General features: G+C 42.1%; 1 protein-coding gene across 4 annotated transcripts in view; it reads left to right on the plus strand.

Annotated features, from left to right (window-relative positions):
- The first annotated feature begins 4,822 nt into the window (after positions 1-4,822).
- The window catches only part of CSNK1A1 (casein kinase 1 alpha 1), a 49,478-nt gene continuing 40,354 nt past the window's right edge, over positions 4,823-13,946 (plus strand). For 2 of the 4 annotated variants that reach the window (XM_006278044.4, XM_006278046.4), the window contains exons 1-2: positions 4,824-5,232; positions 5,694-5,800. In XM_006278044.4, the coding sequence (XP_006278106.1) occupies positions 5,110-5,232; positions 5,694-5,800 (230 nt within the window). In that variant the 5' untranslated portion in view covers positions 4,824-5,109. Of the gene's footprint in view, positions 5,233-5,693; positions 5,801-13,946 lie in introns of all 4 variants that reach the window. The other 2 variants (XM_006278045.4, XM_019478484.2) reach the window with 2 other exon arrangements.

Raw genomic sequence — 13,946 nt, forward strand, 5'->3', positions numbered from 1 at the left:
ATCCACATCACTCTTGAAGTGTGGAGCCCAAAACTGGATGCAATACTCCCATCTGCGGCCTCACCAATGCCGCACAAAGGGGAATTATCACGTTCCTAGACCTGCTCGTGATGCACCTACTGATGCAAGAAAGAGTGCGGTTAGCCTTGCTTATTACCTCGTCATACTGCTTAGAGATGCTCAGTTGACAGGGGCAACAGAACAAAAGAGAAAGTCTGGACTCAGGTCTATCAGTGTAAATCTGTGGTAAGTTAGTGGAGCTGGAGCTGTTCCAGGATTGTGGTTACATAACGAAGATCAGACTTTGTCCCCAAATGTTTTTACATTAGCTGGTGAGCAAAGTGCTACACCCAAGCTCTGAAATGGGACCTGTATTCAAACAGGATTCAATTTGAGCTCTCTTTTGTGGGACTGGATCCTACCCCATCCTCTTGAGAGCACAAATAAAGCCTTGTGGCAGCAGCAACCAGGGTGAATCCCAGCAGGAGGCTCAGAAATTGTTATTTCCAGGAAATATTCTATTCCTGGCAGTCAGAGGCTCCCCTGTAAAAGGAAGCCCTTAACTCTCTGACCTTTCATACCAATACATGGCTCAGCCTATAATTTCCCCAAAACTCTGTTTGGCAAGATCAGGGGATATTTCTATTGCCTGGGAAGAGAATCTATTCCTCCCTCACACTTCATCGTAACACAGATTTGCTGGCACTAATACAAGTATGCATAGAGGACACTGCGGGATTGGTACTATATAGGACAGCTGTTTCATTAGGTTGTGCAACCCCCACCCCCCTTCCTAGCTGGGATCAAATTAAAAGATTTGGGACAGTCAATTGCATAGAAAGAATAAATGAAGTATGAACACTGCTGGAATCAAGGTGATATTGAGCCAATTACATGCGAATGTTCTTGACACAGCGGGATATTCATTGTATCCACTGGAGAGAGAAGAAACAGGATTTATTTCTTTTGCTTATTGGGTGATACAGATATAAACATCTTTCCCTTGCTTCATTGCCCCTAGAAGACAATAAAATACATGAGGTTCATGGGACTTTAGGTTCAGCAAGTATTAAAAAGCTGAGGCTAAAGAGTGGTCTGCAAAATGCTGTGGTTTCTTCATGTTGCTGTTGGTGTTGATTAAGCTGGTAGTGTCTGACTTCAATTGTGAATTAATTTTTTCCCCTCAGTTGTTTGCCAAGCCATTTCTGACCGAAGGAATACACATTTTTTTTACCTACCCGAATTGCCCATTTCCAGTTGACATTAACTATGATTCTCTACACTACTTACATTTACAAGGCTCTTTAGCACCTCTTAAAATAAAATCCCAATGCCAGTGGTTTTCATAGATTAATTCTGCATCTGATATGGCATGGCTGTGTGGATGTTGCTGACATTTCACTGACTTTGGAAGGTTTATTTCATCAAAATGTTAAAATGAGAATACTGATGCAAAAACTAGGCTGTGGTTTAAAGATTATGTACAGCTTTCACACTTGCTATAATTTGTAGCTCTCTAAACTAAAGACCAAATTTCACAGCATAGTTTTTCCATGAGCAAAGCTGGGAAGAGAATATTTCTCCTATAATACAGTATGATGTTTCAAAAATGCATTATGAAGGGTGTCCATTTTCCTCTGCCATAACAGGTGTTGGTCACTACTAGAGGCAGGATTTCAGAATAGATGGGTCTCCAGTTATGATCTAGTCGAGCAGAAGAGACTATACCAGATGTACTTTGGATCTGATTTGTGGCAATGGGATTCAACTGAAAGTTGTTCCTAATCTGGTGTTCTGTCAGAGATAAAACTATTTAGAAGGGTATGACTGTCAAGAAAGAAAAGGCTGAGGACTCAGAGTCAAAGGGTTACCTGGAGAAATTACTGTCTTGATGCCTTACCTGCCTCACCTGGAGTCTCTGCATGCTACTGCAAAAGTAGCTATTCATTGTGAACAGTAGTGGTGCTTTGCAGGCATTAGGTGGCAGCATTGCACAGTATTGTCAATGTAGAGCAGGGAGGTCAGTAGCTTGCACACAGCCCTATATGGTCTATTTACTGGCCAATAGGTGGAGATCTGTTTTCCAGCTCTTCCAAGTAAATGTGACTCCAGCCAAATAGCTTCCAAACTGCTAGAATCCCATCAGCAGCCATTAAAAGCCCCCAAAGAGATTTAAGTGCATATCAGTCCTGAGCTGCTTGCACATTGTGATTAACAGTGATACACGGGCAATTGAGGACAGAACGGCTCCTTATTTAGAAATGACTTCAGGAAGATGTGAGACACCTCAAGTGACCTTGAACGTTTAATTCCTGTGCCTACTGTGATAGATGTAGCTGAACTCCTTGGTGCAAGATCAACATTTACTTTCAGTGAGAAAGTGAGATATTCTCACTCATGAAGAGAATAAATTATGGTATTTAGAGTGGGAGTGAATTTTAGAATGACTTGCCCTTTGTGCATTGTAACTGATTCCAGGTTTGTGGACGGGTCTTGAATGTAATCAGTGTTTGCAGAGTTCAGTTTTATTTTTCATCACGGGTAGAAATGGGCTGAAAGCAGAAGTTGGGATCCAAACTCCATGACTTGCAGGGGAACTTTGGATCAGTTCAGGTCCAGGATAACTGCAAGCTTTACTGCCTCCCTTACACCCTGGCATTCTTCTTTGTTTTCTGTTTTGAAGTCACCTTTCAGATAACAATTGGAGACCATTTTCCAAGTAAACATAGGCAAGTTGCAGAGTTCCCTTCCCACCTAGCTTGGCTGGTTGTGTAACACACAGTTATTTTTATCATATTGGTATACAATGTCATCCCTTACCAAAAAGTTAAGTAGATAACCCCATGGTGTGTAATCCAGGTCTCAAACACGTACCCCTCACGTGTAAGAAGTTCACTCCAGTTCCACAGGGTGAGCTGAAAGAGCTTCTATCGCTGACCCAGTTAGCAAGAGGCATGCTGAGTTAGCATTTCATATATGCTGCTCTTACAGACAGACTGACTGCATTATTCTAGGTGCTTTTTCAACAGGGCGGGAGTACTGAATCTTCTCCCAAATTTAGTCTTGTACAGTGGAGCCCAGCCTGACAGTGAGTAACAGTGAGTCACAAGGAATTCACAGTTTCGTGCTCTTGCAAAAGAACAATGCATAGTGTGGAGCAAGAGGACAAAGAAGGAAAGGATGTTTCAGAAGAGGGGAAGAAAAGCTGCTGAATCAAAGGAGTGGCCTCAAGAACACCCAGTAGAAATGTGCACTGCCTATTCAGGATTTTGTGCTACACACATTGCAAATTCATATAGACCCGTGGCTGAACCAAGGTTAGGGGATAAATCAAATCCTGTCAGCCCTACCAGAGAAGGATAATGAAACAGCTGGTGTGCACTCACAAAAGCAGGAAAGGCTCCATTCAATCCCCAGTACACTATTGTACTCCTGGGCATTAGATACTACAGGGGTCTCAGAACAGCAAGGGGACAAGACATGACATATGTTACTCAGAATTTATTTTTTATGGGATATGGCCAAACACTTACCCTGAATTTGCATAGGGTTTTGGATTCAATAAGAGTGAGTCCTGACAAGTTGTTAGCAAAGCTTGAATACTTTGGACTCAGAGCTGATGTCAAAAGTGGAGTGAGCTACATACTGTGTATGTGTTAATGACAAAAATGTTGTCGAGGGGATGGACAGACAAGGTTCTTTGGGTAAATCTGATATCTTTGATTAGACCAACTAATAACAGATATCAGATTTACCTAGAGCACCTTGTCTGTCTATGTCCTTAGATGAACACTGCTACAACCTACTCCCCTGAAATGCTGAGGAGATACACATTTTGCCATGAAGATCAAGAGGAGAGATGCAGCAGGAAATGTGACTGAGACGAGGGTGTAAAATGCAGCAGCTTCACTGACAGATATCCTGCGTTATGTACAACGTCATATTAGGGCTGTTTTGCTCAGCATTGAATGTGGCCTCAAAGTATCAGTAATTATTATTTATATGCTACCCAAAGTGGCACCTTGCAGAAATGCAAGATGAGCAGGTTCCTGCTCTGAGGAGGATCTGAGGGAGATCCTCATTACAAAAGGGACCACATTTGAAGCTGTACAACCCCCACACAGTGGGAGTGGTGCTGTTTATACCAGGTCCGAATTTCAGGCCTTTTATTCTTCTACAGGCTTGTGCATGGGTCTCCAACTCCAGAACGCTACACCCCCTTCCAGTGTCCACTGCTCCAGGAGGGGGGTACCGACAAATTGAAGACAGATCAGAAAAGGGTCGTGAGCACGTTCCTACATTAGAAAAGGTGCCTTATAGCAAAAGCAGGAAGGAGGTCACTAAGTTAATAAAGAGAGGTTTCAGAGATTTCCTCCGCCCTGGCAGGCAGGCACTGGAGGGAAGTGACTTTGTTCCAGTGTGTTGCAGACAAGCCCTGCCACTAGAGCGTGGGTGACCCCCCTTCCCCACTCAGGCCCAGTCAAGAGACTGAGAGGCACGTGGCCCTTTAAGACCCAGGTGAGGGGTTCTGAGCACGCGCACTCGTGCTCGTGCTCCTTCCTGCTCGCCCGCCAGGCTCGTGGGTAGACTGGGGCGCATGAGCACTCCTAGAAACAGAGGCGCAGGCGGCGCGGGCGGGTGAAGAGCGGATCTAGTCATTGGTTTTGCGGCGGCCCCCGGAGCGCATGCGCCCCAACTCCTGGGTCTCCTCCTCCTCCCCTCCACCCCGCGGTTGGCGCGTGCGTACTGCCCCTCCGCTTGCCGGCCATGCGCAGTGGCCTGCCCCCCCCGCCCCGTTCCCAGAGTGCCCCGCGCGGTGAAGAAGCGGCGGCTGCAGGCTGGAGGCATTTTGTGTCCGTGATCGCAGCCGGGGAGGGAGACAAGATGGCGGCGGCTGCTGCGTGAGGGACCGGCGGCGCCCGCGGCGCTCGCGCCCCCACCGCCCTCCGCGGCCGCCTCTCGCCCGCCCGGCCGCCCGCAGCCCGCCGGGAGCGGGGGACGCCCGCCTCAGGGGCCCGGCCCGGCCCGGCCCGAGCTGAGCGGCGGGCGCCGTCCCCTTCCTCCTCGCCCGGGCCGCGCCGGGAAGGCCCCGGGCCAAGCCGCGCCGCCATGGCGAGCAGCAGCGGCTCCAAGGCCGAGTTCATCGTCGGGGGCAAATACAAGCTGGTGCGGAAGATCGGCTCGGGCTCCTTCGGGGACATCTACCTGGCCATCAACATCACCAACGGCGAGGTAAGGACGGCCCCGTCCCCGCTCCTCGTCTCGGGCCGGACGGGGAGGCTCCCGGGCAGGGGCATCTCCTGCCTGCTCCTTTCCCCGTGCGGGGACGCTCCTCCCGTGTCCCTGGGAGCGGGGCCTCGAGACAGATGCCCCCTGTCTTGGCTCCCTGTTTTTAGTTCCTCGGAGACCTTTGCCGTGGCGCTTGGATCTGAAGACGAAACCACTGTAGCCGGATTTGCCTCCCCAGGACGGGTGTCCAGAGCCTGGTGGATTGCGCTTGTTTGAGGAGCCTGCTGGATATGTGGGGTCTTGAGCTAGTGTTAGGAGCCCTAGAAAACTTGTATTTGTGTTCCTCTGAGCAGGGTTTTGTTGAGTAGGGTGGAGTCCCACCTCTCTCTCAAATCCCTCTTCAGCCCCAGCGGTGGGTCTGGTTGTGTGGATGGCGGCTCTGATCCCTGTTGCCTCCCCTGCAGGAAGTGGCTGTGAAGTTGGAGTCTCAGAAAGCTAGGCATCCCCAGCTGCTGTACGAGAGCAAACTGTACAAGATCCTTCAAGGGGGAGTCGGCATCCCGCACATACGGTAAGATTCACACTGGCCGTGGGCTCGCCCGTGGCACTTCTTGTTGGGTACGATAGTGTTTCTGGGGGATTCGTAGTTGGAAAGGAGTGGGGCCTGGCCTGGCCGGGCATTTGGCAGTCTGCGCAAGGCAGCAGAACTCCAGCCCGGTGATCTGTAGGTGTCGGTCCTTTCTGTGGCCGTCCCAAAGAAGAGGAAAAACCTCTCAGCAGTTGGGATTATGGGCTGCCTTTGAGAGCATGGTGCTCCTAATGAGGTTGTGATTTGGGGTCAGTGTTGAAATGGCTGCTCTCTTTTGTTGTGTGTGTGTTTTTTTTTTTTTTTTTGTTCCAACATGTCTTCCTCTTCTCAGAAAATGGCGGATGGCTGTGATTAACCCTCCCCCATCTTCTTTTGGGACAAGGGATATGCTCAGGCATGTCTCTCTCTCTCTCAGCATAGTTATATCTGGAAGGCTTGAGACTGCATAGAGCCAGGGAACAGAGTAGCAGCCACTTTCAGTGGCCTGCAAGAGATGCGTCACTTAGCCCTCTATAGAGTTACAGTTCTGAGATGATTCTTCCTCCTGTTTACTAGCTGTGTAGCTTCCTTGACTCATACTTGTTGTGAAGATTTCCCTTCTTTTTCTCTAATGGAACAAAAGAAGATTAGTCAAACTTCTTGAATTTTTAGCATAGTAGGGTTTTGAATCTGGTCACTGCACTAAGTGATAGAAAATAAATCTAGTATTGTTTGGCTTCACTCACTGGAGCTCTGCAGTAACACTGGTATGAAGAGGAATTTTTAGTCTATGGATAAGGCCTTTCTGTGTAGGGTTATTTTGGGAGTGTTTGTTTTTATTCAGAGTGGTTTTTTTTCCCCTTAGAGACTTTATTAATGCTTAAGTATATCATGTTAAATTCAGTTAATTGCCTCTGACTTCTGCAATGTGAGGTGCATGACTACAACCAGTTAGTGAGTTTATTAGTAATGAAATATAAAGCTAATAGCTGTCTACTGACTTAAAGCTTGTTCACTTTTTATTTTGTTTGTGTGTGTATTAGTATGCAAATACTAATCCTGGGATAATCCAACAGACCTTGTAGAATATTGTGATTATCATTGCATGGGTAGGGTGCTGTTTTGGAAACTTTCCCTAACTTTGAGAGCTGCACATCTTATTCAGTAAAATTTTTTTTTCTGCCCCTAATTTAATAGCTCACACATGTATGCCAACTAGGCCTTAGCTGAGAGGCACTGTTGTCTTGTATATCTACACCCTTTGTAGAATCAGTACAGCCTGTTAAGATAAAATAAATGTATTTGCATGAAGTAAAAACCTCTAGTTTTTAACTATAATTGTGAAATGCTTAGATATAGTCTTTATTCCACAACTGCAGTTCAAGCCTTCTTCAAAGATGGCTTTTCCTTCTTACAATTGTGAAGAAATAATTGAAATTTGCAGTTGAAAAGTCTACTCTTTAGCTACATGTTAAAACAAAGCTATCCTGGGAAAACTGCCAAAACAAACAGGTATTTGCTGTTTTGTTACAAGTCTAGAAAAGCAGGCTCTCAAGTGAATACAGTTTTTTCTTTAAATGAAAACTGCACAGTGTGCAGCAAACCTTAATTTTGGAGTAATTCACATAGCAAAAATTACAATGCAGTTCAAAAGGATGTGGTTGAGCTCCAAAAATGACTTGTCATTTTTTTTGCAAGCTGTGAAGCACAAAGGGAGCAATGATCTGAAATGACCTGTTCAGAAGTTACATTGTGACTACATAATAGATAAGTTGGAGATAATAGATATGCTAACACTGAAATACAGATGCTTTGTGTTTGACAGTATTTTGTGTAACCAACTTCATTTTGTGTTATCAGTTATATACAGTTACTTCAAATGGCTTTTTTTCCCACTCAGCAGCAGGGGAGTGAGTTGTTTTTTATTCTGTTTTTATTCAGAGAACAAAACAATGATATATGAAAGTGCAGACTAGTTGAGGGAAGACTCATAACTGACATTTTACCAAACTACTCCGGTCACTCTTTGAACTGACTATAGTTCAAGATGAGCAGCTGATCTTATGATGTGAAAGAGACCAATCTTTGAGTCATTTTCACTTTCAGGTTCACACTGGTGTTACACTACCTTGTAGTGTTTAGCATTTTTCAAATGCCACTTTTTAGAACTTTCTTAAAGTTCTCTAATATTTTGGAAGTGTTTTTGTTACTCACACACTTTTTAAATCAAAATTGTATTTTGAATAGTTTCTGTAACTTCCTTTCTGTTAACAACTACCGTGTTGCTGGGATGATGAAAGTTGAAGGGAATGTAAAATAAAGCCCTTTTTATCTTGCTTTTTCTACCCTAGTTGTTAGGAAAATAAGAACTTCACTAAATAGTTTGCTTTAAATGTTAGTCATGGTGGAATCGGGTTCAAGCCAAATACATCTGATGCTCTAAAAGAAGTTTGAATAATACAGCTTATTAAATGGACTGTCTCATAGGAATTTCTATCACATGCATATACATTATGTAGAAAATTAGTCTGGATTTGGTCTTGAAGATCATCATAGTATGCTTATGGTGCTAGCTTTTCCCCCCAGTACATGGGTGTTTTCTTAATCAGCTTGTAAAGTAGAGAATATTGGTTTCCTTTTTGTTTTGTTTAGCTTGCAGGTGTTTCATAACAAATTGTTCTGCCAAAAAATGTAACAACTGGAATACTCTCCGAATGAAGTTCTCATGAAACAATTTGAAAAAGGGCTATCTCTTGAATTGTTGCAATACATATGTAAGAATGTAGGTTTTATAAGTATAAAACCCATGGGAGGAAGCAGTGTGATCCAGTGGATAGGGTGCTTGAATAGGAGTGCCCGTTTCCTAGCTCTTTCTCACTGGCTCACTGTATTACCTTGGGTGAGTTGCATAACTTCCTGCCTCAGTTCCCCATCTGTAAATTGGAGGAATCATCTTTCTCATTCCTTTGTTAAGCATATTAAAGTATGACAGGCTGTGCTTGAGAACTCTTACGCTGTACAGGAATTACTGAGTTACTAATGTAATGGTCATGCAGTATAACCTCTACTAAGAGCATCTGACATGCTTTCCAGGTCATAAAGCAGTTAATATAAGGCTAGAGTGACTAACACTTTTGCCTTTGAAACTTTTTTGTTAAAGATTGTACTCCTCTTCTTTAAATGTAGTCAAAATGTACTTGGATAAAACCAGCAAAAACAAGGTAAGTGTACATGACACTCAAAATGTCATGGTAAATTAACTAAATCTTTAAAGCAACCTCACAGGCTATCATAGAAATAAGAGAGAGTTTGCCAGATCACAATTTTAAATTAACACTTTTTCATATTACCTATAAGAGCTTTGAATGCCAACAGTACATGAGCTCTCTCAAACACTTCTAAGGTTCAGAATCAAAAATTCAAGGCCTCATATCAATGCACTGTTAGCTCTTGAATTATAACGTGCTTTTTCAAATGTCCATTTTGTAGTTGGAGTTTCTTTTGAAGAAAGGTGCCTAGATCAAGTTTATGCTTAAACTGATTAAAATCAGTCCAACAGTTTTGTCTTTAGGGCACAGTGTGAAGTCCCATCTTTCTTGGTAATTTGATCTTCTGGGCCTTCATTTTGTTCCCTTTTTGTCCTGGCAACACATTCATCCCTAATCTTGTTAACTCTGTATTGATCAACCCCTTAATTTGGGGTTTGACTGTGGCTGATTAGTATATTTGGGTGGTAGCTTTTATGATTTGATTTCTTTGTGATTGATTTGGGGGGAGGGGGGGTTAACCTTTTCCCCCCCCCCCCATACATATGTTTATTGCAACTCATGTCTTTCAAAATGCACCTTACACTCTTTTCATGTGTACATTTACTTAGGTTGGTTATGTAGGTGTGTCTTGTCACCTAGCTACTGGTTAAAAGTTAATGGGAGCCAAAAGGAGACACAGTAAGAGCAAAATCATTAAAAAATTCTAAGACTTGAAGTTATTTGGAGATCCCCCCTGGAAAATGAAAGAGTGAGCTATGGTCAGTAGTACTTAAAATGCCAGTATACTTGCACATCCCTTGAAAGACATCCACAATTAACAACAAGACAGGCAATCAAAGATTGTCTTTACCCAGTTGTTTACACAGGGATGTCCCCCTCTCTTGTATCTTGTATTTTTTGCTGCTATTCTATATGCTTGCAACTGAGCTTATTCTGTAGGAATAAAACTTTTACCCCTTAGGGTTGCATCATCTAATCATTACAGAGTTGTTGCCATTATATGATGAGGCTTTTAAGTCTTAATGTGTTTAACTAAAAACAGAGCAGTAAAATTCAATGTTCTGTTCATTTGGGGTGCTTATGTAATTTCTTATAACTGCTGAGTCAGAAGATGCTCTGTAAATGATAAGGTCACATATTAGTCAGGTATTTGTGCTAAACTCAACTAGTCCTGAGGCCTACTAATATTAGGGTGTGCATTTAGGTGGACTGACAAGTCTTGGTGGTTGTCTGCTTTCAAACTAGAATTTTATATTAGATGCTCATAAATTAATAAACATTTAAAAATAATTTTAATGCTTCCTTCAGATGGAGGCTTTTCTTGTTTGATATTGGTCACTTGGTTTGTGCTTGGTGTGATTGATGTCCCTGGGTTATTATACAATGTGCTAGATATTGCATTTATGAAGAATAAAACTATTATTCTATGCGTGTGATACTGTTGCCATTGTTCTTGTGTGGACAAGACCCCACAGACTCTGGCTGATACTTAAAGGCAATAAAAATAGACCAGAAGATTTTAACAAATTGCATAATCTAGAAATACAAGTACTAAATCTTTCTACTTCCCCCTTATATAGGATCATAGGGCTGGAAGAGACCTCACAAGGTCACCTAGTCCAGCCCTGTGCTCAAGGCAGGATCAGTCTTGACTAAACCATCCCAGCCAAATCATGTGTTTGTCTAACCTGCTCTTGAAAAATTCCAAGGATGGAGATTCCATACTTTCTCTTAGTAGACTGTTTCAATGCTTGACCACCTTCATAGTCAGACAGTTTCTCCCTAATCTCCAAATTAAATTTCCTCTACTGCAGCTTGAGGCCATTTCTCCTAGTCCTGTCCACTACAGCCACAGAGAAGAGCCTATCTCCGTCCTCGCTCTCATTGCTTTTCAGGTACTTGAGGAATTATCAGTTCTCCATCCTTTCCCATTCTTCTCTTCTCCAGACTTAAATAATCCTAGTTCTTTCAGGCTTACTTCCCTGCTTCCATGTCATTTATGTTGCTCTGATTTTAAGCAAGTTTTTTTTTTTTCTCCTCAGGTGCTTAGTAACATTAATTTTTTGTATTTGGGGAGGGAGTGAGGAAGGAGGGAATCAAAGCTGCTTTCCTATTGGATTTATGAAAGCATTCTGTAAGATTTGTGTGATCTTGATATTTTGCCTGAGATGACCCACAGGGTTCACAGGGTCTGGCCCAAGTTCTTAGAATAGGAGTTTAGCCAGCTTCACATCATTTGTCATTAAAATGACATTTGAATTCAGTCATTGAAGTAGAATCAAGGTTACTAGTATTGTTTTAGACTCAGCCTTTCTCCTATAAAAATGTTAAACTGTACCACTGACTCTTAGAGTGCAGTATTTTTAACTCACCAGGGAATGCATTCAGGCCATTAATTTGGAGAAGAATATCTGTTTCTAATATAAAGAACCCTTCATGTATTTTAATGCAGCATCTTTAAAATCCATCTAAAAATGTTTAAAGACTTCTGGATTCATTTTCACTTGTTTCTCCTTCCCTTACTAATACACTGTTAATGGCAGTAGCATAGCTAATTAATATACTTTATAGAGGAAAGAGCTATCTAATATTCAAAGTGATCTGTTTTTGGTTATTAATCCTTTGGTTTTACTAGCAATGAGATGCACAGTTTGTTTGTTTTTTTTACCAGATTTTTTCAAGTTGTCTCCTTTTTACTTTTTATAGTAAGTAGTGCAAGGAGGCATTCTTTGTCTCCAGTAAGCAGTTTCAAACTAGAATTGAAAAACAAAACAAATCACCATCTGTTAATGAGAGATGGCAGAGAGGGATAACTCTGAAATCCATTGGCATCACCTTGCTTTAAAAAACACTGCTTTGGGAACTGCTGGAAAAAGGCCTACTCACAGCACCAGCTCTGGCTTCATATTTGTAGCTGCATCTAGATTCCCTGCTGCTACCAGGTATTGCTTTCCACTGAAACCAAATCTCTTTTGGGCCCTCTTCAATGCATAGGCTTCTCTATTTCTGGCCCCAGCTTTTACCTTGCAAAAGGAGATGACAAGATATACTTTGTTTTGGTTTTTATCCCGCTTGACCAGCAGCAGAGGCACTATCATAGTTAAATATTGGAAGAAAGCTCTTCCTGTGCATCTTCTTCATGTTGGAAGATTACCTGTGTAACTGTAGACTCACTGGAAGTTCATGTGTATCATCAAGAACACGGGTCAAGTCAAATGACCTTGCTGTCATTTAAGGGGATGAGGTGCCTTAGCGTGCTTTATATATTGATTCATAATTTTTTTTCTTTAACGCTGCAAATGTATTAGAGTATCTTATTTTTAGCAGCTAGTTAATAATATAGAGTGTTCAGTTGCTGTTCCTTAACTTAGTACTTGTGTGGCCTAATTTATACCTAATGTTAGTTGCCATAGTGAATGACAGCTGCTTAATATTTCACAAATTCTAGTCGTGCTACATTTAAGTATGTTATGTATTACTACTTTTTCTAAGCTGACTTCATTTTTACAGTCTTGGGAAATACTAAGCCACACATGTACATAATATAAAATATTCTGGAAATTTAGGCTCAAATCACAAATGCAGGCTGTCTATTTTGGATATTTGGACTCCATTTGTGATTATTTCAAGATCTTTGTATCTAAGCTTTAAATTGTCAAGCAGATATAAACTGAATGTACTTGGCTCTCAGCAAACTTGTCTGCTTGCTTTTGATCTTGAGTTGTTGGAAGGTGACTGGTGTAAAGAAATGAATGGTTAGGTCCCTTACAACCCTGTGGAAAAGTCCAGGCTTCTACTGTTGCAGGTACTATGTCATAATCTGATGGAGCATTTCATCAATGGATGGAACTTCATCTGCAAACTAAATTTTGCATCTGCTACTATTGAAGCTCACTGCTCTCATGGTTAGAAAGTGCTTTAATTTTCAAATAAAATTTATTTGTGGCTGGTTAATACCCATCTGTTTGTTTATGTTGTGTTTAATGTTATCACTTAATTTAAAAAAAAAAGTTGTTCTCATATTTTTACCCCTGTTTACACTTGGAGAGCAACCATATTCTTGCTTGGACTTTGCTAAGGTAAACCAGCCAGCTTCTTGCAATATCCTTTTATGAAATAGTTTCTCAGTTCCCCTGATCACACCAGTGGACCTCTACACCTGTTACACTTCATGTTCTTCTGCTTTAAATGTGGGTTTTCCAGCTTCATGTGCAGTGTTCCAGAGGAGATCCCACCAGGACCTTGTTCAGCAGCATTCATGTATTTGTCATAGTCATAAGGATGCATTTTAGGATCACTTATCATTTTTTCATGGCTCTCTCTCTCTCAAGTGTGTTTTTCTTTTTTAGAAAGACTAGTTTGATTTGGTTCCATCTTAATTGAAGAGCTCCTAGCAAAAAATCCTATTAAGCCTGACATCCCTATCTTTGTACTTTTTGTACTGTGGAAGTTCATGCCACTTCTATTAGTCCTGTGTTTGAGGTCATTTAGTTCTTTCTGCGTGATACCCTGCCCTGGCAACTGTATTCACATCCGGGAGATAAATTCAGGGCTACATATATGGTCTTTCTGGGAGGACTTTGGCTTTCTAGACCATGGGGTAATATTCCAGTGAGACACCTCTTACAAAGAAGGAAGTGTATCTTTGTTCACAGACTTACTGATCTGGCAAGGAGGACTTTTTAAACTAAGTTTAACAAGGCTGGTAAGATGCACTCTTTCACAAATGTAACTGTAGTCCTCAGAAAAAATCTTAAACTTTGGGTGGGGGGCAAGTGTTGTTTATGTTCATAGGAGGCTTAACAAAGAGAATGATTGATCAGTTTGCCTAACATTTTGGATGTTTAAACTGAAGTCCTGTTGAAAGTCTCTGGGTAAAA

This window comes from Alligator mississippiensis, chromosome 9 (genome assembly GCF_030867095.1).
Source record: "Alligator mississippiensis isolate rAllMis1 chromosome 9, rAllMis1, whole genome shotgun sequence".
Lineage (NCBI taxonomy): Eukaryota > Metazoa > Chordata > Crocodylia > Alligatoridae > Alligator > Alligator mississippiensis.